This window comes from Mustela nivalis (genome assembly GCF_964662115.1).
Source record: "Mustela nivalis genome assembly, chromosome: 11".
NCBI classification, from domain to species: Eukaryota; Metazoa; Chordata; class Mammalia; order Carnivora; family Mustelidae; genus Mustela; species Mustela nivalis.
The window spans coordinates 72,205,547-72,229,320 of record NC_139030.1 but is presented as its reverse complement, the minus strand read 5'-3'; the positions used below and the strand labels follow the sequence as shown (position 1 = coordinate 72,229,320).

At 46.0% G+C, this 23,774-nt stretch overlaps 1 protein-coding gene across 10 annotated transcripts in view; it reads left to right on the top strand.

Annotated features, from left to right (window-relative positions):
* Window positions 1-23,774, top strand: part of AGAP1 (ArfGAP with GTPase domain, ankyrin repeat and PH domain 1) — a 504,744-nt gene that overhangs the window by 398,474 nt on the left and 82,496 nt on the right. For 5 of the 10 annotated variants that reach the window (XM_082689783.1, XM_082689785.1, XM_082689778.1 and 2 more), the window contains one exon: window positions 20,271-20,348. The exons of the other annotated variants lie outside the window; for them this stretch is intronic. In XM_082689783.1, coding sequence (XP_082545909.1) covers window positions 20,271-20,348 — 78 coding nt within the window. The remainder of the gene's footprint in view (window positions 1-20,270; window positions 20,349-23,774) is intronic. 10 annotated transcript variants of the gene reach the window in all.

Genomic DNA, 23,774 nt, shown 5'->3' with positions numbered 1-23,774 from the left:
ACAAACATTGGTTCCTCACAGTGTTGGGAGATCGGTCTCTTAAAACTAGGATACCAGAAGGAGGGAGGGAAGGATTCATCTAGTGGTTGGTGGTTTGGGACCATTTTCTTAAACAACTCGTAACAGTGAATGTAAGTTGTATTGTCTGTCGTTGGCTCTCAAGGAGTGCTAAAGACAGTATTGACAGCATCCTTCCCAGTTCTGCCAGCGGGAATGGGAAGGGACACGAACATGGTTTGGCTGTTTTGTTTTGAGCAGCATAGAACCCCCCACCCCCACCCCACCACCATGAGCACTCATGGAGGGGAGGAAATGAAGCCAGCCCACAGCCATCATCTCCTCCAAACTATGCATGGTTCCAGAATGGTGGTAAAGAGCCACTGGTCTTCTTAAATTTTGAACATTTGAAGATGAATATGTTGCTGGTGTCAGTAACTTGTTACCTTCTATTTCTGATCACAACAGATCAGATTAGTTCACCCAAGAGGATTCTTTGTCCCAAGTTCCTTTCTTAAAGAACTCTAAGACATGATTTGAAGCCATTCATTTATAAGCCAAATCTAGTTCTTGGTGTCACTTTTTTCCCAAACCTCAAAGTATTCTGATTCCCCCCTCCACACTGTCAAAATCAATGAGTACATTGTGTGACTGGGATGGAACATTCCATAAGCGATCAAGGTCTGCATCAAGGAAGGGCATTTACCCCTGCAAGGCCATTTGCAGGCAATTTCCAGGGAAGCAAGCTGGGAAAGGAAGTATGCATTAGGAGAGACTTGGGGCTCTGGGGATGCTGGGGCCACATGGGGGTGGGACCTAGGGGCCGCAGGGGGAAGCTGGACCTGCAGCTGAGATGCTGCCAGGGGACCAGGGCTGGAAAGGACTCCATCCAGGCAGGGCTACTCTGTCGGCAGGTGAGGTTGGGCTCCATCCTTTGCTTGCAGCTACTCCCCCCATTTTCCTCGTTCTTGCTTCTGTTCTCATTTTACTCTTTCTTTCTCGAACTTCCTTTATCTGGGACTTTTCTTGCTTTTTTTCTTATTTTCTCTTTCCATTTTTTCTGATCTATACCTCAGTAGGCATCTTTTTTTCCTTTACTTTCTTATTTTCTTTCCTTGTGTTTTGCTAATTTTTTAACTTTCTGTGTATCATGAGGAAATACATAACATAAAATCTGCCCCTGTAAGCTTAGAGTTCATTGACATCGGTCCAAGTGTCGCCTAACCATCACCGCTGCTGATTTTCAGATCTTTATTGTCGCCCCTTTCTCTGGCCCAGGGTGACCTCTAGCCTACTTTTCGGCTCTGTGGATCTGCCCGTGCTATACGGTCTGTAAATGGGATCATTTAGCGTTTGTCCTTCGTGACCGGCTCCTCACACTCTGCCTGTCTCCAGGGCTCGCCATGCACACATGTGTCAGTGCTCCCTTCCTTTTTAATATCGAGTCATATTCCATTGTGTGCACAGACCACGTTTGGCTTACATGATAACCTGCTGATGGACACTTGAACTGTTTCCACTTTAGGCTGTTGCGTAATGTCGCAGTGAACATTGGCATAAAATAGCTGGTCCTTTTTCTCACTTTTTTTTTTATAGTGTTTAGGGAAGAGTGCATTTAACTTTTTGAAGAGTGTCCGGATTCCCTTGTTCCTTACATTGCTCTCTGCCTTTCCTTTCTTTCCTCATCTGTACTATGGACTTGAAGGACCTCCCACAGTTGAATGAATCAATTTTTGTCTCCCTCTTAATTACAAAGCTAAATATATATGACTTGAAGATGTGTTTGAATCTTTTCCGTTTTCCTTTTTAAAAAGCTCTAAATGTTTTTTAGTTCAAAGCTCCTTTCATTGGTTTGGGAGTGTTGATGGACTCCCCACATCTGCTGCTTGAGTGGATCACATCATCCAGCATCCTGAGCCCACAGGCTCCCCCTGACCACACAGACTCAGAGCCGCAGGCCGGCGTCCCCAGGGAGTGTGCTCCTGTGCCCACACACCTGCCTGTCCTACCCACAGGCATTTCTCACTATGGTTGCTCAGACCCCAGCATGCCCCTCTGCAACTTCCTACTAGTGAGCAACCGGGTGGGTTCATGAAACCTTAAAGACAAGAGATGATTATTCCTCACTTCTGCCGACTACTTTGACCAAGATGAGCTTTTCCACTTCCCTTCCGAATTAGTGACCACAGCCGTTCGCCTTTGCCCGTCATCCCGCTGCAGCAGAACCCATGTGCTGGGTCAGGTGTCCTGGCCTCCACTGCCCTGTCCTCCTCACAGCACTTCCCAGGACTCAAGTTCTGGTCTCTGGTACCCATCACTTCATTTTCAAGACAACGTGGGTCTGAGCACTGGTGCCCTCCTAATTCCTGTGCATTTTGCCTGCGCGTCGTTAAAAACTTCCAGCCTGGCTCACGAAGGAATGCAGCCGATTGCTATGGGCTCCATGGTTGTATGTTTCTCTCTGTAAAAGCTCAAATACTGCTATCTGTTCTGTGAACCAAAGTTAGTATCAGAATAGAAGCTGCTGTTTTCAGGACAAGTCAAACCCTTGTCCCTCCCTCTCCATTCTGCCTGCCCCTCCTTCCAGCTACCCAGGCCAGCAGGTGCAGTGCCAGCCCCCCAGGGCAGCCTCTGTGGCTCAGGCATTAGGACAGGGGCCCACTAGGACGGCTTGTCTCTGCTCCACAGTGTCTAGGGCCTCACTTAGAAGACCAAGTCCAGAGGCTGGAAGTCTCTGGAATGGTTGTCAGCTACTTATGTGTGCCTGTGAGGACCTTCACAGGGTCTGTCAGCCAAAACATCTGCACATGAGCTCTCCACAAGGCCAGGGCTTCCTCCTGACACAATGGCCAAGCACCATAGGAGAGCCATGTAGCCAAGAGGAAGCCATGTTTCCCTCTGCGCCTGAGCCTCAGGGGACACACAATGTCACTTCTCCTATAAACTATCAACATTGTCACAGAGTCCCACCTAGGTTCCAGGTAGGGAAGTAGGCTCTGTCTCTTGCTTGGAGTGTGGCAAGGTTCTAGAAGAGTGTGTGAACCTCAAACATTGCTGCTCCCATTAAGGAAAAATCGCCACGGGTAGGAAATAAATACATGCTATGTCAGGTTGTGGTCAGTGCAGTGGAACAAGATGATGCGGAGCAGGAGGACTCACAGTCCCCGGGGGAGGGCAAGGTTATTTTCTGAGGTGGGTGAAGGGGTCAGGAAGGCTCCCTGAGGAGACCTAGGAGCAGAGACCTGGCGGAGGAGGCGAGGCTGGGAGCAGGTGGTCCGCTGGGGTCCGCATGTTCCTGGCAGAGGGGTCTCATTCCCATTGGAGTTACGGGGGCCTCAACAAACTCAGCACTTGTCCCTGGTCAGTCTAGTGACCTCTGTGCATATTTATGTTCTGCTGTATTGCTGACTTTTACCTTGATTTCAGTATTGTGATTTTTTTAGTGGTAAAATAACAGGAAAAATCATTTCATTTTATTTTTAGAGTTGTTATATGTTTATTTCTCCATTTCTTAGTAGAAGAGTCAATATAAAAATATTTCAGTATCCTCTAGCCTCTTCCCCACATACATTTGTACTCCAGTATTATGGGATTTGCCCTTTCCAAGCAGCACTGGGCATCTAGAACTTGTACTGCCTTTAAAGGTGCTCCAGAGACCCACTGAATACAAAGGGATGCTTGAGAAAAATGATCATTTTTCTACATGCTAAAGAAGAAGAAATACAGAAGAAGTTCTTGAGTATTTTATTCTGTGTAGAATTATTTTCAGAGTTGGGAGAATGGCATTGGGAGTTTTCCAACAGTGGGAGGAAGACATAGCCCTTAATAGTGAATATTCTCCTTTCTAGTGCTCTTAAGATGAAGGCAATCACATAAGGTTATCTTGCTTCATGGGTAATTAAGGCATTTCACTCTGTGATCCCTTATTCTAATGAAGAAGAAATTTCTCTTTTGCTGAATTATTTCTTACAAGGGCTTTATTTCTGCTCATTGCTCCGATTTTGCAAAGTGTTCCTTTTACTTGTGATTGTCCCCTCTAATGTCTTATTGGAGGAAAAAAAAAGTCAGGAGGAAAAAAAAAGTAAAGATTCTCCACAGAATCAAACATTTTAAAAAATGCTTAGAATCTCACTGCCCACAAAAGCAAAACAAGCAACATGGCAAGCATCCAGTTCCCTCTCTTCTCCTTCAGCTGTAGCTACACTTTGCTCACCTGTGGCGTTTGCTTTCTTTGCCAAGGACATGGTGGATCCGGGTAGGCAGGTGGCTGTGCATGAAGAGAGGCTGGGGAGGGTGAAAGTCGTGGGACCAGGCAGATAGAAGCCACTTAGGAATTCGGGCTCAGGAACCATGCGTGCTGGGTTTGAATTCGGCTCTACCTCTTGCTGGCGGGATGACCTGGGTGAGCTCCTTGTCCCTCCCATGGCAGTGCTCTCAGCTGTGAAATGAGGGGACCGTGCCATGCCCCTGCTGTCCGACCCATGGAGCTCTATCCTGAGTCCACAGGACAGAACCTGCCCCTCATTCCTTCTCGGGAGCTGGTTCGTGCATACCACAGTATTACTCTCGGGAGCCGGAGTACTCCCCGCGTGTCTGAAGATGATGCTGACTCACCCAAGAAAGGGCTCAGGGGCCCTGTTGTTCTGACGTAAGGGGTCATTCGTTAAATTGTGCTACTTTCAGTGTCATGGACAGTAGCAATCAGAGATCATCCTTGAAAGAGCATTGACCAAAATGTTGAAGCTACTTCTTCAACATCCAGACCTCCTGCCTGCTACCATTCTTCCCTCGCGTGGTGGGCAGCAAAAGAGAGTGGCCCCTCTCACTGCCGCATGAGCGGGAACAGAAATTGTTTCCAGGCGGAAGTGGCAGGTTGCCACAGCACCCCACTGCATCGACTCCTCCCAGTCTCTCACAGCTGATCTCCAAATGAAGGCCATACGCCTTCCTCTGCCTCCTCCAGGGAGCCTACCCAGGCACAGAGGTGAACTGGAGACCCTGCACTGTCGTGACTGCCATTAACATTGGAAACCACCCCCCCAAAAGAACCCACAAAAAACAGATTTTTTTTTTTAATTGGAAATTCCCTTATTAAGATAGTGGTAAAAGTGCATTAAAGATGAAGAAAAACAACTTAATATTGAGGCATGGGTTTTTATATGTATGGCCTATCAATGACTTTAACATAGACTCTGCACCTTCAAGACCCCAGTGGTGTTGTTTTCCCTCAGCATTGGCAGCAAGGGGTCTAGGACGCTCCCACATCAGAGTTGTGCAACTGAGAAGGCCAACTCTTTGTGGCGAGGACAGAGCAACGCATTGCTTTTCCTCCTTTTGCTACGCTGCTGAATTGACTGGGGCTGCTTGTCCTGTGTCCTGTGCCCCTGCATACTTCCTGGTGTCCCCAAAAGCCCGGCACTGTGCACGCGTGTGGGGTGCTCCTGATGTATGCTGATACAGTGGAAGAAGAGGAAGGGTACCTCCGTGGGCCCACATGGACATACCAGAAGGTTTTCCAAAGTATTTCTTCCGTACAAGTTGGTTTTATGTGATATAAACCCAAAAGTTTGTATTTTGGATAATGAATCCAGCAAGATGCTCTGAAGGAAAAAGTTGCGAAGACATCATGTAGTCTGTTTTCCTGTTGGGAATTTTAGTCGTCAGATGTGCTCGGAAACCCTCCATTTAAAAGAAGGAAAACAGAGTCTTCATTTAACTTATTTAAACGGTGATACCAGGTGGGTGTGGCCATACCCATCTAAACCGTAGTTAGTCCTCAGGACCATTATTCTGTTCTGGAACACATTTTGGGAAATGTTCAAACCAAAGAAGACAGTGTCGGGTTTGGTGGTTTTTTTGTTTGTTTGTTTGTTTTTAAGATCTTTTTAAATAATCTCTGCACCCACCATGGGCCTTGAACTCACAACCTCAAGATCAAGATTCTTGCTCCACCAACTGAGCCAGCCAGGCACCTTGGGAGTACAGCATTTTAATTGCTTATCCGACAGTGTGTGGGATGTCCTGAAGCCTCCTCACTGCTAATTTGGGAAAGACTGAGTGAGCACGTGGGATTTCACCCATGTGAAAACCCAGAACATTCCTGGGGTCACAGAGGTCTTGAGTGTTTGTTCAGCTCTGGAAAGCTGCAGTCCCAGGACTGCTCTGGGGCAGACATCTGCCTCATGGTCCCTGGCCCCTAATTCCCAAAGAGCTCCAGGCCAGAATTATATCTCACATTACAGATCACCTGAAATCAGACAGCACACTTTCCTTATATGTCTTTTTTAATAACTGTGTGCTTTCATTTTATCCTTTCAAGGCACCTTAGAGAATGCTTACCCCTGCTTTAATCCTTTGCATTTAGCATATGTATTCCTGCAAGCTAGTTACACATAGGGATGTTCCTGACTTTTTCATTGCCGTGTGATAGTGGAAGGAGATAATGTTGTCTTTCTGTGCAGGTGCTTATATTCATCTGGAACTTGCTGATGGACAGATGCATATACTCCATGGAGGCTTACTTCTTTCCATGTTGAAACTTGAAAAATAAATCATCTTCATTACATTTAATATTTATTATTTACTCTTTGCCAAACTATACACTAATTGCATTCTGTGCATTATCTTCTTTAATCCCGACTTTCCCCCACCCCGACCTGATGAGACAGGCATTAAGCAAGAGTAGAGACCAAGTTGTGTTGGTTTCCACGTTCTGTGAATTTCTTGGGGAGAGAGAGTATATTGAATGGATTTGATTTTAACCAAAACTAAATGATACTCAGAATCAAAATGATACTCAGCATATGGTGCCATAGAAATAAGTATATTATTTTCAATGTTGTTTCTCAGTAAAATCTTTAATTTACCTAAAAGGCATGCTAACTACCACCCTCCCACGGTGGGGGCAGGGTTGGAGGGCAAGGACAGAAGATCTGCTTCAAGAAACTGCAGGCTCTGTGCATCTTGGACGGGAGGCCTGTGCCACAGCCCAGCACCCTAGGAGGGCACAAGCCTCCATAGGGCACTCGGATGCTGCTGGTCAGATGTTACCGTTGAGCAAAAATGTAAGCTGTCCTGAGCCAATGGGAAGCCCTTCTGCTCTCCTGCTGCCCAGGATTCTGTGTCAGGACCCTGCTCTCTCCGCGTGGCTTATTCATCTTTGTTCATGTTGTGCTTCGCTCTTTCTCTCCCTTTTCTCTTCTCTCCCTTGCCCCTCACCCAAAAACTCCATTCTGCAAATGGACTCGGAGATGGGCCTTGATAAAACACTGGCGTGTCGCCCTCGCAGCCTCCGCGTGGCGGTGTCATTAGCTCTTGCTGATTATCTGGCTGCGCGAGCTGAAGCTGCCGCCGCGGCGGGCTTGGCGGGGTGCGGAGATTAACTGGGGGCTTTCCAGCCGTTTGTCACACAAATAGCGGTGCCAGTAAACTGAAAAACGATAAATCATTTTTCTCAAGATTGAAACCTTTTATCAGTTGTTTCAGTTTCATTATTCAATCAACGATTAGCAGCCAGCCGTCCTCGCTCAGTCATCCGCTGCGCACAGCTCCGGCTGCTGCCAGCTGAGCAGCTCACGGGCCCCTTCCTCCCACCTGTCCTCTTGCTGGTCCCCGCCACTAAATAGACAAGCGGTAGGTAGGTTTCCGATGTTCCTCTCCTGATTTCCTAAAGCTAGGCTTTGACACACAGTTCCTTTCTGCTGCGGCTGGGAAATTGGTTGGGGGGCGGGGGGGCATTTTTCTTTTGCCTCCTGGGAGGTGTTTTATTTAAGATATTTTTGCCTTTTAATTTAAATGTCTGCCATCTTGATTAGAGAAATGAGGTGGCAGTATTCTTGCTCACACCTAAGTCCTTGATGTCGGGGTGAATGGGTGATGGAGCCCTTTGGCTGCCCGCTCTAGAGCCCAGTTCATCCAGAGGGAGGACGGAGGATGGCACCATGGCCCCAGGCCGGCAGGTAACTGACCCTCTGGAGATGCCAGTGGCCTGTGGTCCACATGTGTGCCTGCCCCGGCAGAAGGCAGTAGATGCTGATACTGTGGTTCATTGAAAACAGAGTTGTTCTGGAATGTTGACAGATCATGGCCATCAGAAAGGCCTGCAAATTTCGTAAAATGTAATAGAGATCTTTGCCTTTTTTTTTTTTCACTTTTTCATTCACGTTTAGTCTATCAGAAAATATATTTCTACCACTAGCTAAATGTGGAAGAGGGAAAAATCACTTAGTTTATTTATGTATCATCAAGACCCTACTTGGTTATTCTGTTGGAGCTCTCCTCAGCCAGGAGTGGGAGGAGTGTGTGTGTGTGTGTGTGTACACACACATGCACGTATATGTGAAGACTTTAGGGCAGACTTTTTTTGTAAGAGAGAAAAAGAGCATGAGTTGGGGGGGGCGGGGCAGAGGGAGGGAGAGAAGGAGCCCAAGCAGGTTCCATACCCAGTGCAGAGCCTGATGCTGGGCTCGAAGTAAAAACCTGAGCCAAAATCAACAGTTGGACCCTGAACTGACTGAGCCACCCAGGTGCTCCTAGTGAAGACTTTTTTTTTTTTTTTTTAAGATTTATTTATTTATGTTAGAGAACACAAGCGAGAAGGGCAGAGAGACAGAGAGAGAATCTTAAGCAGACTCCACGCTGAGCACACAGCCTCACGTGGGGCTCCAGTCTCACAGACCTGAGACTGAGACCTGAGCCAAAACCAAGAGTTGGGTGTTTAACCAGTTGAGCTACACAGATGCCCCAAGACTTTTAAAAATACTATAATTTTAGAAATATTCTGAATTATATTTCTACAACTTTCAAAAATACTTCCATACCATCTTAAGACTAATCTGTATTTTTTTCCTTGGTGGTACATTTTGTGAGGGATGTGACTGTGTCTTGTTCCTTCAGTTCCTGTAGCATCAACATGTGGTTAGTGGTTTGTCAAATGCTGATACCGTTAAGTTGTCCAATTTATTGTTTAAGAAGAAGTAATTTGGAGAACTTTTCCAGCTTCCCCAGTGTAATCATTTTCCAAGATAACTAGTAAAAACCTCTGTACTTTGTAACTGGAACACTCCCAGCCCCACTCAGTGAGAAGGTTCTGGTCTCCCCGTGGATTGTAGCAGTCCTGTCCCATCTGCTGAGATCCCTTTCTGCCGCCCTTCCCTGCCATCTTCCTCAACATGTGTGTGAGACACGGTGCGTGCACACCCGCCCCCACCACCGCGAGGGAGTTCCTTGCTCTTGTTAAAGAGTTTCTTGGGGAAAAAGAGTCTCATCTTCACCTTTGAGAACAGAACTCCATATATCCTCCTGTCCTCCCTGGATGAGTGGCTCACCAGGAGAAAATAGTGGAGGCTCTGAGAACTAATACAGAAGGTCACCAGGAATTATTCAGATAACACTCCAACCAGTGTTTCCCTCCCTCGTGTCTGTCATGCTGTTTGAGCTTTTCTTTCTGTGCATCGTACACTTTGCGTGGTCTCGATCTTGTGCACGCAGTAAGGGGAGGATGGCGGCATGCACCGAGGCAGACTTTGTGCCCCTCTTGGTGCCATGTCCCCTTCATGTCTTGTGGCAGGCCTGGGATGGAGAAGGAAGGGGACTGTGGCACTCTGTTCTGAGTCACCCTTTGGCCACCCTGTGCCTCTGCCAGATGGGGTGGCCTGAGCATCAGCTTTCCTACCTCACTCCCGTTCTCTGTTGTACATTACCTTGCCTTGCCCCTGCACCCCTGAGGAGAGACACATTCACTATGCCAGCTGGTTGGGCCACTGACCCACTGAATCCCACCACAGCCTGTGACTGTATCTCCTCTATGAAGGGAGCAGTCCATTGCCATCCTGATACTATTTTCTGGGCAGTTTGCATGTCCTACATGCTCTGTAAAATACCACTTTTCTTCCCTGAAAGAATTAGAAAAAAAATAAATAATAAAAGAAAACCCTCAAATAATGCATATGTGATACAGATTCCTGTGTTGTATACTCATTCATGAAACTGATGGTCAAAAACCATAAGGCCACAAGCTTAGTACTTGTATGGAATGAGCCACTCTAGGATTCCTTTATCTTACAGTTTGGGGTTTTTCTATATGAAATGCCCCTCATTAAAAATGCTGATTGCACTTCATATCTTGTACCCAAATGAAATATATCTATTTGGGACAGTATTTTGTAGATGCACTTGTGATTGCACACTTGTTTTGCCTACGTAACTTTATCAGTATTTTTCTGTGTAAGAAAAGGGGCTGATTTGGTCCCCTGACACTTGGGAATCTGAGCTCAGACCTTCCAGAGCAGATAACTTCCCACAGCTGTGCCTTCCTGAATTTCACAAAACCAACTTAGCATGACTCTGGTCTTTAATTTTATTAAGCTCTTCCACTTTTAGTTAAAAAGGTGAGTTTCTTGTGCTGATTACAAGCAAAGATCTAAATTCAGCATGGGAGCAAACATTTTCTCTCAGTGGGTCGAACTCATTTTCTGATTCTTGCAAGTTAATTCTGAAGATTGATTGGAGGATTGTTCAGACTTGGTACACTTTTGTTAAATATATGTTGTAATTCACTAAAGGGGAAAAAACAAAATTTCAAGGTCTGTAATGCCAGATGACATACAAGGAGACAGCTTTAGTATCCATAAGAGCTGACCTTATTGAATTGCTGCCTCTAGAGAGCATTAGTTCACAAACGTACCCTGAAACTCATGTTCATGATCAGAAATTAAACAGCCCATCTCGGCACAACCACTGGGTGGAGCAGGCTTTCAAGTTGTTAAGAGTTTCCAGAGTGGGGGCTTCTGGGTGGCTCAGTGTGTTAAGCGACTGCCTTTAGCTCAGGTCATGATCCTGGGGTCCTGGGATCGAACCCTGAGTTGGGCTCCCTGCTCAACAGGAAGCCTGCTTCTCCCTCTGCTGCTCCCCTTGCATGTACTCTCTCTCCCCTCTCCTCAAATAAATAAAATCTTAAAAAAAAAAAAAAAAAAAAAAGAAGAAGAAGAAGAAGAAGAAGGAGGAGGAGAAGAAGAATTTCCAGAGCATGTGTGACACATACTGGTCATGCCACACAAAGATTTCAAAGTGTCTTTAATTTGTAAACGTTGGTTTAGTGAGAATAAGTGATACCTGACAATGAGATAATAGTTTCCTCTGTACATACTCCAAGCAGTAGAGTAATCTTTTCCCTGGGTAATGTTACTCTTGGCCTTTCCTTCCAAAGAAACAATTAAAATGATCAGGAGAAAAATAGCCATACTCCTGCCCAAAGATGCTTATTATAGTATTTTTAATAGACTTTATTTTCTAGAAAAGTTTTAGTTTCTAGAGAAGACTTCTAGAAAAATTGAGGAGCTACTGCAAGTAATTCCCAAATGACCTCCACACATACACATGTGTACACATGAGTTCCCTCGTTATTCACATCTTTAATTAGTATGGCATATTCATGAGCCAACATTGGTACATTCTTATTAACTGAAGTCTGTACTTTTTTTGGATTTCCAAGGTTTTTACTCGCGATCTCTGCTCCAAGATGCCTGCCAGGATACCACATGACACATGGGGCTGCGACATTTTCTCAGACTTCTTGTTGTGGATGACCTTGACAGTTTTGTGGAGTGCTGGTCAGGCATACTGTAGGATCTCCTACTGCTGGAATTCATCTAATGTTTTTGTTAGGATTAGTCTGGGGCGGTGGTTTTGAGGAGGAAGACCACAGAGGTGAAGTGCTGTTTGGTGGGGGTGGCACCTGGGTGACTCAGTTGGCTAAGCATCCCACTCTTGATTTTTGCTCAGGTTGTGATCTCTGGTCATGACAGTGAGCCCTGCATCGGGCTTTGTACTTGGTACAGAGTCTCCTTGTCCTCTCCCTCCCTCTCTGTTCCTCTTCCTCTCTCTCTCTCAAAATAAGTAAATAGGATCTTTGTGGGGGGGGCTGTATTTGTCATGCCCTTCTCAAGGGTCATACTCCCTCTGGCGTATATGACCTTGATCGCTGGCTTGAGGTTGTTTGTCGGCTGCCACTCTGTGAAGTTACCCGCCCCACCCTCCCACTTCCACACTGTGCTCCTGGGGAGGAAGCCTCTTGGTCAGCTGTCCCTGAGAATTGGGGAGTTAGGCTCTTCTTCCTCTAGGGTTTGGTAACAACATAAATTATTTGGGATTCTTCTACATGGAAGCTTTATCTCTTCTCCCCCATTTATTTATTCAGTTACTTCTTTATATTTGCATCAACTCTTGGCTATTTCTTTTATACTTTAGGTTATAATCCAGTACCACTTTGCTTATTTTGTGCTCAAACTGTTCCAGCTCTGGCCACTGGAAGTCCTTCCTGTTGGCTCCTGTGCCTCTTGTCACCTGCCCCACACCCCAACAATTACGCTTGTTTGCCTTAGCCCTTCCTTAGCTTCCTAGGACCATACAACAACCTGGGCTCATTTGTGCATTTCCTGACCCAGTGCTAGAATGAGCCACTTCTCCAAGGAGCCCTAGTTCTTTTTGTTGGAGAATAGCATTGGAGACAGAGATCCGTGGGCTAGACTGGTGTCATTTCTCCTTGGCTCTGTCCTCAGCATGGCAGAGAAGAGAGACCAGTGTGTGTGTCCTACCACGTCTGTATCCATATCTGTAAATAATTCTATATGTGACCATCTCTATCCATATTAAGTCAAAGAGAAGATAATGTTTTTAGTAACATGAAGCTGGAAGTAACTAAATACTTAACGATAAGGAACAGCTGCGACTATGCCACGCTGACTCCATGATGCAGCTGTTAAAAAGAATGATTTTGAAAACTATGGTAACCTAACACCTTGCATTCAAAAGTAATACAGGTCTCTGTAGAAGTCATACCTGTAAGTGGGGTAATTATGCATATATATGGATAAGAACTTTGAAGAGGACAGTGAGATAGCTCATGGTTTATTCTTATTATTAAACTGCTGTGAAGCTAACTTTGCTCCTGCAATAATATTGAAGCAGTGTTCCCATATGTTCTTGCTTGAGGCTGAATAAAGTGGGTGTATTTAGATCATTCTTACAGAAAGCAATGAGACCTTTATTGTTACTCTGCTGTGTGAGTGCAGCTCTCTCCTGGGCCCTCCTGAGATAACTGTGACCTTGTTTGTTCACTCACAGTAGCCAGGGGGCAAGCTGCAGAGCTGCAGAGTTCTGTGTGGCCAAAGCAGTTTTGCAGAAAGCAACATGTTAGTGTTTCAAGGCATGCATGTCCATGGTAGCAAGAAGAATCAAAAGTTTAGAAATCTTCTCTCTGTCACTCTGCTCTTTGTACCCTATCAACTAAATACGTACCCGCCTATCTCACAGCTTCCGTGGTTTCTGAAGCTACAGATCAGAATTCTGTTAGAAATTTCCAGGGAAATTCTCCTGAAATGCCAAAGGTTACAAATGTTTCCGAGAAGATATTTTTGCTAGTCTTCTCGGATTCACATAGCCATGTCTGTGGGGACTGTGACGGGTGAAATAGCCCTGAAGAAGTGTCCTGTTTCACTCAGACAGGTGTAGGAAGTCAGCTACAAAGATGGCAGATCAAATGCGGCATCCGCCATGGTGGAAGCTGGTGGTCCAGTGATCACAGCCCCTCAATTATAGCCCTGCAAGGGGCGCAGGCAGCCGTCATCAAATAATTACGCCTTTGATTAGTTGCTTTAACTGGTCATCGCCTTTGAAATACGATAGCGCAATTCAAGGTTTTATTAAAAAACTATTTTTTCTGGAATTGTTGAGAAAGAATTTATGTTAAAAAAAAATCCAAAGAAAAGCCTGCAGTACATTCTCTTGGAGGAGACTGGGAAGAAAAAATGAAGAAGAAAGGAAAGCAGGGGTGGGAGGTGGGGGGGATGAATGTTTCCCATTATCACTCCTTCCCTTGGTAAGCCCCTCAGGCAGCCTGCTGCCCAGCCTCTCCCCCCCCCCCCCCGCAGTGTGGCTGGCCCTTTTCCTGCCACCCACTTCCCCAAGCCCTGAGCTGGCCCTCTGGGGCTGGCCCTCGGAAAGGGGCTGGGAGATGCAGCTGGGCAGAACCCTTGCCCCATCACACTTAACTGCGTGAACACAGTTGAAGCCATCTCACAAAAGGTGTATTCCATACACACATCATTCATCTTGGCAAAACTCACTTGCACCTCATTTTGTCCTAAGTGAGAATTTGGTTTGCATCTTGTTCCTGTTTGGAATGCCAGGTATCCAGCCCTGTAACACGAAATGCCATTCCCAGAGTAACTAGCCCTAGAGAAAGCTGAAGACCCATCACTACGCATTAGCTCAACAATCATCCACAGGAGAGTGAAGCGGGGCTCCCTTGTCCATATGATCCTTACAAGTCACCCCCAATCTCCCCCCCCCAAAAAAACCTTTCCTTTTCAAAATGAATAGCTGCTCCATGAAGACAGGGAAAGAAGTTAATACCATGTACTGACGTGTTTCCACTCTCCCTCTGAGACTGTGCCAAACCCAAGATCTACACCCAGATTTATCATGAAATTGTGCTCAACTTCAGCTCTTATTTTATTCTAGTCCCTGTTAAAAGTCATCCTCTCGGCATCATACTGAAAAACCCAATTAATTTTGGGTACCCTTGAACCCTTACCCTGCAACGCAGTGTGTTTCTAGGCCATGAGGAAAGCTGGCTCTCCACCTAATTGGAACTTCTGGTTTTATGGTGTATCCCGGAGCTTTCGCTTAGTTTTTATTTTCGCTGTTTTCTGGGGTTAATGGTATTTTCTGTGTGCATCTGCATTAACCACTATGCAGAAGCCCTCGGCAGCTTGCCTCTCCTAGCAGCATTAAAGAAGCCACCGCTACGGAAATTGTATTTGCTGTAAAGAAAGCCATTAGGAGTTATTGGAAATTGAATTAAAATTTTATAATTAAGGGTCAGTGACTTAATTTCAGGTTTTTCTTTAGTTGGGTGTTTTATCTTCTGCGTTCTGGAGCTTCTGATTAGCTAGCTCTCGTCTTGCTAGAAACTGGCAACGGTGAAGTTCTTTTGCTTCCTGAATGGACGTCCTATATTTGCTTGGCCTCCGGTTTTGTTTAATCCTCTCAAAGCCCTTTTAATGGACGTTTCAACATGACTACTTCTCTGTGTGGCAGCCTCTAGGAAGCGACCGTTATGTCAAGCCCCTTCACAGCTCAAGGAGTGAGTTCCCAGTGCGTAGGAATCTTCGGGTTGCATCTTGTAAGGGTAAAAAAAAAAAAAAAAAAAAAAAACTGCCTTTTTATAAGAGAACAGAACATTTACATTCTTGTTGAGCAAATGAACACTTAAATGGCCAGGACAAAAGAAATCTACAATCTCTAACCTCACAATGAAATCGCCACCAACAAAAGATCACAGGGTGCTGGGCACGCGAAACTGGAAGTGACACAGAACCCACAGCTGCCCGCGGGGGCTCCTGGGGGATGCTCTTTATCCAGCGTCCTGGTCCCTGAAGGCTCTGAGGAGCAGAGGCACTCCCCTCTGCACAAGTGGCATTTATACCGATGGCCTCTTTAAAAATAAATAAATACACGTCTGGTGTGGACTGGGAGCGGTGCTGTCTGACAAGGTTATCATTTGGCTTCTGTAAGAGCTACAAGCTTACAGTCCTCGTATGAATGCAGGGGGTTATTTGTTTCGTTTGGAGACAAGACATTCTTAGAAATGAGTGACACACCTTCTCCGTCCCAGCCCCATCCTCTGTGTAGGTAAAAAGATCCTATTCGTTCTCATAATTGATTCTGAGGGCTACAGCGTGCCTCATTTAGCCGGCCCTGTTCGGTTCACGCCAGGGATGTAATTCATGTGCACTTGGACATCCAACATGGCTGACAGGGCTTGGACATACAAGCTCACGGCTGCATCATTTTTTAATCAGCTATCTGAGGAATATTTATCTAATCAGCAAAGAGCGCTGTCAGAAGGAGACCATAGGTGACATTAATATAAGTCTGTGGTCTCCTGGTACAATGATGGAGGAAGACTTTAGGAGAAAACCCTGCTCGTTTGAGCATGCCAACAGACTAAGGAGTATTTTTATTCCCCATGTAAAGAGCCAGTCCCAAATTCTCCTGCTAGAAATCTGCATGTGATCAGTTCTCAGGTTTTTGTTCACATGCTGTAGTTCAAAAAAAAAAAAAAGGAATTTTTTTCTTTGCTTACAGAAACAAAATAACAATTTTTTCTTTAAAATAAAATTTGTAAGTCCCTCATGATCATTGTGTGAACTCCTATGAAAAGGTATATCTTGCAAAAACCAGGAGATGTGTCATAACTGGGAGTTGTTAACTCTAAATGATTCCAGCTACTCTAACTTAGTAGAAAGCCCTAATTTGCACATTTTCGCCCTCGCTCGCTCTCCTTTGAAAAGATTGTGACTGTCTGTTAGTAATTATGAGTTGAGTGTATTGTGTCATATCTCATTTTGGACTTCTGGACACAGAATTCTTCATTTATAACTCTCAGACCTTACCTTAAAGAAATATTCTGTGTACTGAAGTTAATGCCCGCCTCCCTTCTTTAGATGTAGGACTCAAGATAAGGAGCATTTGAGACCCAGATGAGCTGGGTCACAGCCACCCCACCTGGCAATGTGGCACATGCTGCTGAAGAAGACCAGTCACTCCAAATGTGGATCTCTGTGGGGCAGCTTTCTGGAAAGGCCATGTTCCTCAACGACCAGGGCGCATATGCTTATACACTTGGCAGCCTTAGGACTTGGGTACCATAGATCCTGCAGGTCACCTCTCTTTGTCCTTCTTTATAATTTGAAGATTACCTTATAAATTCACTCTGCTAATGTGAATCAGTGCTTCTTCAGCCAGGGGGCTCTTCGTTCATCATAGGGGGACAATGACAATGCGACTGTTACTAAAAGGCAGGAAGCTTTCTGTCTTAGAGTTCAGAGGATGAGTCCCTACTCTCTTACCATGTCTTTTTTAAAATTTTGATCTTTTCAACCTTAGGAAACACATTCCAACCCATATAATGATGAGTTCTATGACCTTCTCTATCATAATTCTTAAGCCATCAGCCATGTGTCCCACGTATCACCTCTTGATGTAGCATTCATGTAACAATCTGGTATTCATCGTGAGCTCATAGTTCACGTTTTGATGCCATTGTGGGGAGACATTGGCGTCCTTTCCCCAGGCCCTGCTGACTCTTCCTGCTGACCCAAGCTGGGGTTCAGAACGTCCCATTTAATTTGCAGGCTAAACTGAGAAGAGGTCAGTCTTACTATCTACATTCAGGCTGACTGTTGGTTTGCATTATTTCTGAAATTACATGTTGGAGGGTTGTGTGTCCTTTGAGGTTTGCATTTGTGTTCTCGACATTTAAGACTGTGCAGGGACATCGTGCCGTTTAAACAGCCACAAGAGGCACTGAAAATCCTTTAGAGAAGAGACTTGCATATCCAGTGAACCCAGCAGCAGGATGGAAATACCCACAGCAGCTCACACCCTGCCTCTCTTCTGTCCAGTAATGTGAGACTCTGACACTAAAACAGTAGTGTTGTGAGAAGGAACATGAGTGACAAAATCAAAGTAAGTTAGCCTGTGTTTAAGTGGAAGAAACTGTACACCTGAAAATTTTTTTAAAAAAGAATAAATTTGCTCATTAAAATAAAGATAACCCAGAACATTCAGAGATTTGAACTAGTCCACAGGAAGCCCTCAAGTATCCCCCAGAGGGCGTGGTTGTAGCATGGCGTGGGGTGGCATGGTGTGCAGTGGCACGGCACGGCATGGGGTGGCATGGTACAGGGTGGCACAGTACAGTGCGCCCGGCCAGCAGCAGGTGCGCTGCTGTGCTCCTGCATCTGCTCAGGGCAGTGTCTCCATTTCCTTAAGAAGGGAGCCCAGGCAGCAGCAGTGTGCACACCTGGAGATTGTTATCAATGATAATCTGATTGTATTTTCTCTTTGAGAAGCTTCGAAACAAGTGGACCCAGAGCATTCAATGCCCCAGGAGACAAATGCACGGATCAGGACCTTGGTATCCTCCAGAAAAAGTCCATTTGTTTAAGGGGAAGAAAAAGCCATGACATTTTACACATTAAAATTGATTATTTCATCAATAGGTTAATAGAAAACCAGACTGCGAACTCACTTCCTGCTTCTACATCCGTATGATAATGGGAGATGGGAGCATGAAAAATGCAGGGTATAAAGCAGAAGAGGGAAGAGGTTTGTGCTGAGCATCCCTCCCTTCCAGAGGGGTGCCCAGCCCAGACTAGGCCTATTTATATGTAAATGTTTGAGACAGAGGTAGGTTTTACACTGAGGAGTATAGCCTCTTTTGCAATTACTACTTTCTGGAACTTGTGAAACATGGGCCAAGACAACACAACTTCGTCTGTTGAAATAATTAAACACACAATTAATTCTACAAAAGCACCCGCTCTACCTGAGGAAGCGGATAAACATTCATTGAACACTTCTAAAGTAAACATCGGAAATCTGTGACTGGCTTGGTCCAGAAGTCAGGGCATTTGTGCTGCCATGTGGCAGTGGCTAGCTCTCTTTGCCAGGTGTGTTCACCCCTGGGACAGACCCCTTGTAGGTAGTTGATAGCCTTGGGGGTGCGGAGACAAGGGGAGCTCCTCCAGGTACATAAGATTATATCCAGACCATCTGTTGCAGGAGGTAGTCCGGGTCACCACGACTCTGGAGATTACAGTTCTTGTTAATTGTCAGTTTTCAAGCTGCGAAGTCATTCTGAGGTGTAGTTATGGCTTACTCTTTTCTCGTTTTAGATCGGGTGACAGCTAAGTTAGAGCTCGGTTTTTGTTTTCATCAGGAACACAGAATTTGCATCCTAAATATACAGTATGTGTTTCAGAGTTGCGCTTGCTTCCTGAAACATCCCTGTTTCTTACACGTAGCTTACTTTGCGCTCTCCAAATAAGTCGAATACGCACAGAAGTGCTGGAGATTCAGGTCCGCGGTGCAGCTACTCGTGAGGACCTGGTCATCAGTATGGGTCACGTGCTGGCCACCAGAACTGCATGCACCCTTTGAGATTGAGCCATGGACCTGACAGCGGGCCAGAAGAGCCCACCTGTTCTAAGTCAGGAATGCAGTGGGGTGTGAGGGACTCCCGGCCAGCCTGCCGTGGTCTCGGGGTTGGCCTGGTTTCCTGCAGTGTGCTGCAGACACCCTGTGGCAATGCAAACACCTGCCTTCCCAGATGAACGAGCGCTTCTTCCCTACCCACAGTGAACGGTTTTCCAGAAGAGGCCCTACCAGCAGGTTGGACCACTTTCTTTTCCTGGCTCTGGCGGTGGAGAGAGAGGGCCAGTCCAGTGTGCCCTACTTTGGGAACTTCTCGAAGTTTGTGAACTGTCTCCTCTGAAGGGCTGGCGGGAACCAGCCTCTTACCACAGGTGTCTGCTGGCCCGAATATATGGTTGGTGGGCCAGGGGGTTGGTGAGTTGAGAATGTGTCCCTGGAAAAGAGTGTCTGAGAAGGCTGGGGACCCCTCCCACCTACCTCCCAGGACACCGCACACACTGTTAAATTTGTTCTGCATTTCCCTCCCAAACCCAGGATTTTTCTGTGGGTAACTCACTATTTGTCTAACCCCCACCCAACCCGGGATGCTTTCCTGGGCGAGCTGAGAGCTTGAGGCTCATGCTTTTTGGGGTTCCTTGGTGCTCCATTCAGAGCCTCCAGCAGCCCCCATAGGAAGGAGAAGGGACTTCACCCTTTGATGACAGCAAGATGCTAGCGGTTTTGCTGGTGCAGGCTACTGTCCAGATCAAAATAGGAGTGGGGAGAGACCGCTTCTCTGTGGATAGCTTTGGGTGCTGTAGACCTCCCTTCTGCAGCATACATGCGAACGGCTAACTGCCAGGGGCTCTTGGTTAGACATGCTCCCAGTGTTTTGCCAGATAAAAGGGCTGCTGGCTTCATAGCTCCTTCAAGAGACGCCATCCGTCGCCAAGGAGAAGGCCAGCGTGGCACCATTTGGAGGAGCCACGTGTCCAGCCCAGCAGGGTGAAAAGGATGCACGGACTTCCTTGCCTGGTTGTTTGATTTTGTACAAATCTAATGACACTGGATAGCCCACCCCTGCCTGCTCCTGAGCTCTGCAGGGGAGGGGGGTGCAGCAGGGGTCAATGGGGGGTGTGAGGCCCAATGCCCACCTGCCTCCCAGGATGCGCCAGCTCAGGGCTGACGTCACAAGCTGCTTTGACATTTCTTTTCTCCCCTTTTCATTTGTTTTCTTTTCCTTTTTGTTTCCTCTCTTTCCCCCCCTCCCTCCCCTTGCTCTCGGGATGCAGCCAAACGCAAGGCTTGGAAACTAAACCGTGTTGGTAGCCTGCGAAATATTTACAGCAGCAGCAGCACCAACACTGAAGGTAACGCCACGCGCCACCCGGAGCCGCATGCCCCCTCGTTGTGTTCGCGGACTCATCCCCGCCGTCTCTCCATCTCCCGTCCGTGTGCCTGGTTTTGCCATTCGTGTTCCTTTCAGCTTACTTAAATTTTGACCTTTCGCTTCAGTCCTCGAGTAGCGATGTTTAAATTACTTCAGAAACCTATTTTCTTCTCTTTTTTCTTTCCCTTTATACATGCGGGCACTCAATGTAATATTTCCCAAGTTATTACAGTTTTTAAAAGTGTGAGTATCAGGTGTAATGATCTGTAGCCAAATACAATAGTGTGCCGTGACATTTAAGTCACAGTCTTAATTTGTTTTGTGGACGCATACTCCATAATGCTCTGTGAGGCTCTAATCCAGAGGCGGCCCGGCCCGGGTCATTTGCATGGGCTGCTATTGCTTGTAAATTCAGTATATTGTTGTGTTTCTAAAGGTCGTCTGGTGCCAAAGTTCACAAATTGACTTGCGTTGCTTTCTCCACTGGAGACAGCCGCCACTGCTTTTGTATAATAGCAGATTGAATTTTTCCCACCTTCATTTGAACAACACAATTATAAATTGCCTTTTTTTTTATGATTACAAATGTCAAGGGTCAGAATTATTTTGATGCCAGGCAAAGGAAAACCACCGTCCGCCCAAGCGCTTGTGCGGGAGGGTGGTGTACGATGTGTACGATGCAAAATAGGTCACAATCCAACGATCTTGGTATAATAGGGGGACATTTTTTTTCACTTAAGTGCAAGCCAAATGGGTCAAGTAATCGTAAGCTCGTGCCCTAACACTAATTGACTTATTTGGGGATGATTATAACTGTAATATTTTTCTTAATGTCACTGTTTTCTGGGCTGTTGATTTTAGCGATTGCCAAGCAGTGGCATTAAATCTCTTGTAAATTTTAAATTGCACGCTATTTCTGTAAACAAGTCCCTCTCTTCACATCCCGATCATTAACCTTTGCTGATTTATATCACCATCCTCTTTTTCTTCCTTCCACAATTACTCCTGTCTTGCTGCTGAAAGCCCTGCTCTCAGCCAGAAAAAAAAAAAATGAATCTGGAAAACAAAACTACATTTTCACGATGGCTTGTTAAAGACCTATTTTTTTAATCATAATTTTTTTTTCATTCCTCAAGGGGAAATTGTCATCTGTTAAGGTACCAGTGGGGCTTGACCCCCCCCCACTTGGTATCTTCTTTCAAAGCATTCATTCAAGAAAGACAAAATGAGAGGGAAAAATAATAGAATTTTACGAGCAGTCACACGCAGTATGATTTTTTGTCTTATTTTTAAGGGTGTTAAATATACTCTTTCACTGTTTTCTTAGTGTTAGTTTTTCAACTTAGGCTGCATATCATTTCTTTTCCCTGTGTCCTTATCAGATTTGTTTTTCTTTCGTGTGTGTATGCATTTGTCATGACAAATTTGTTTATTGACTCCTGGCCTTCAAAAAAAAAAAAAAAAAGGCACATCTGGTTTTCCATGTGGTCATATATAAAGTTGGGAGACAGTGAGGAGGTGGACAGACAGTTCCCCCTGGGACTTGCTGACAGCCCTTCCTGGAGACACTGGTGGGCTGTAGCCCCCGACAGGTGTGGTGATGTGCAGAAGTAGGAGCTTCTCACCTTGACCGGCCAGGTAATCTGTGGCGTCTGCCCTGCCCGGCTGTCCTGGCTGGGGTCGGACAGTGATGTGTGCAGCTCCTAGGAGTCCAAACACCAGATCAGGCTGCATCTCCAGGCCCTCAGTCGACTGCCAGCAGCCGCTGCAGGCAGTCCCAGGGGAACTGGAGTAGATAATGACCACCAAGCCAATCCTCCCTCCCATTTTCTCTCATTTCCATTCAGCGTTGAGTTACATCTGTGAATCTTCAATTAAGTGACATGACTGTTCTTCCTTTACTTTGTTTGGTAATTCTGTAAGCACACCACCTCATTTCATACGGCTTTTAGTCATGTTTTCCTGAATTCGTGTAATTATATAAATTCTCAAAATGCCTTTCTGACCTCCAGTCTTTTGCTGTGTGATGTCATCATGTGTTCTCTATAAGATGATCCTTTATGAAAATTCATACCCTGAACATTCCAAGGTTGGTTATCACCTGAGGCCTTGGGTGATCTGCTAAATGTACCTTCCTCAGACTGAGTATTTTTTAAACTGGTCTCTTTGTATAGTGTATTCAGACGTACCCTCCAAAACACCAGAAGGAGAGTTGATCCCAAGATCAACTGAGTTCCCAACTCAGTTTCCAACTCCAACAAGTTTCGGGAGTTAGGGAGGGGCACACGCAATGAGCCAGGCACCATACGAGGAGCGCGTCCACACCTCTGAGCCGGCCTCAGCATGACCTGGAACAGGGCACCTGCATCCCCCTTTCCAGATCCAGGGAGTGCAGCTCAGGTGTTTTGGACTTGCCTGGAGACTCAGGTTGGCGGGAGACAGGCAGGACTGGAATTTGGACCTGGTAGTTTTACTCTAAAATCCTTTTTCTCCTGTGTCCACTCATTCCTGGCCTGCATTATTTCAGCAAATCCACATGGTACCCTGCTGGTAGGTATCCTGTTGGAGATGGGAAATTGGAGTTCTAGAGGTAGAATGCATGCCCAGAGAGCTCAACTCCAGGACCTACTCCTGGATCCTCATGGAACAGGTCAATAGATGGGTCAATGGTGGGAGGAGATAAGACAGATTACCCAGAACTGATGACGGAAATGCCCAAGACGAGAAAACAAACAAAAATGTGCTCTTTTCTACTTTTTTCTGTTCATTGGGGTTAGTTACCTCAGAAACCGAAACGGAAACCTGATGTTTCTGTATATGTATATTAGACTAATTTTTACATCTCTGTTACTTTATAAAAATTCAACTCTGCCAAGGTTGGTGAAATTTCAGTTCCTTCAACAAGAACGAGCTTTCATTTTGCCATCTCAGAGGTTTGTGAAATGGGATGGAAGATCTGTTGATGGTGGGATTCTCCAGTTCATCGCTGCCTCTGAGCCCAAGCGAGAACCACGTCCGCATCAGGCGGCTGAAGCCAGACTTGGGAATGTTCAGATCCGAGGTCAGCGTCTTTCGGAGGAAGAATAGAGAGGGCTGAGCAGAAAGTGAGCGCTGTGTCAAGGGGATGTAGAAGGAAGGCCTGTGGGATGTGTGTGAGCAGCAGCACCCCAGAATAGGGCCACACAGGGTCCCTGCACTGTCTTCCTCCGCCCACCCAGAGACAGGTGGGATTATCGTCCCCTGCAAGACAGAACAGAAGGACTCTTCCAGGACATGATAAAGCATAAATGGGTAAAGGAGAAATGTGTTGGGCACAAGGGGTGTTTCTTGGGGTGCCAGGCCCACCCTCATTTTGTGAGCTGAACAAGCCACTTTGAGGTATAGGTGATGCTCACACCCAGGTCCC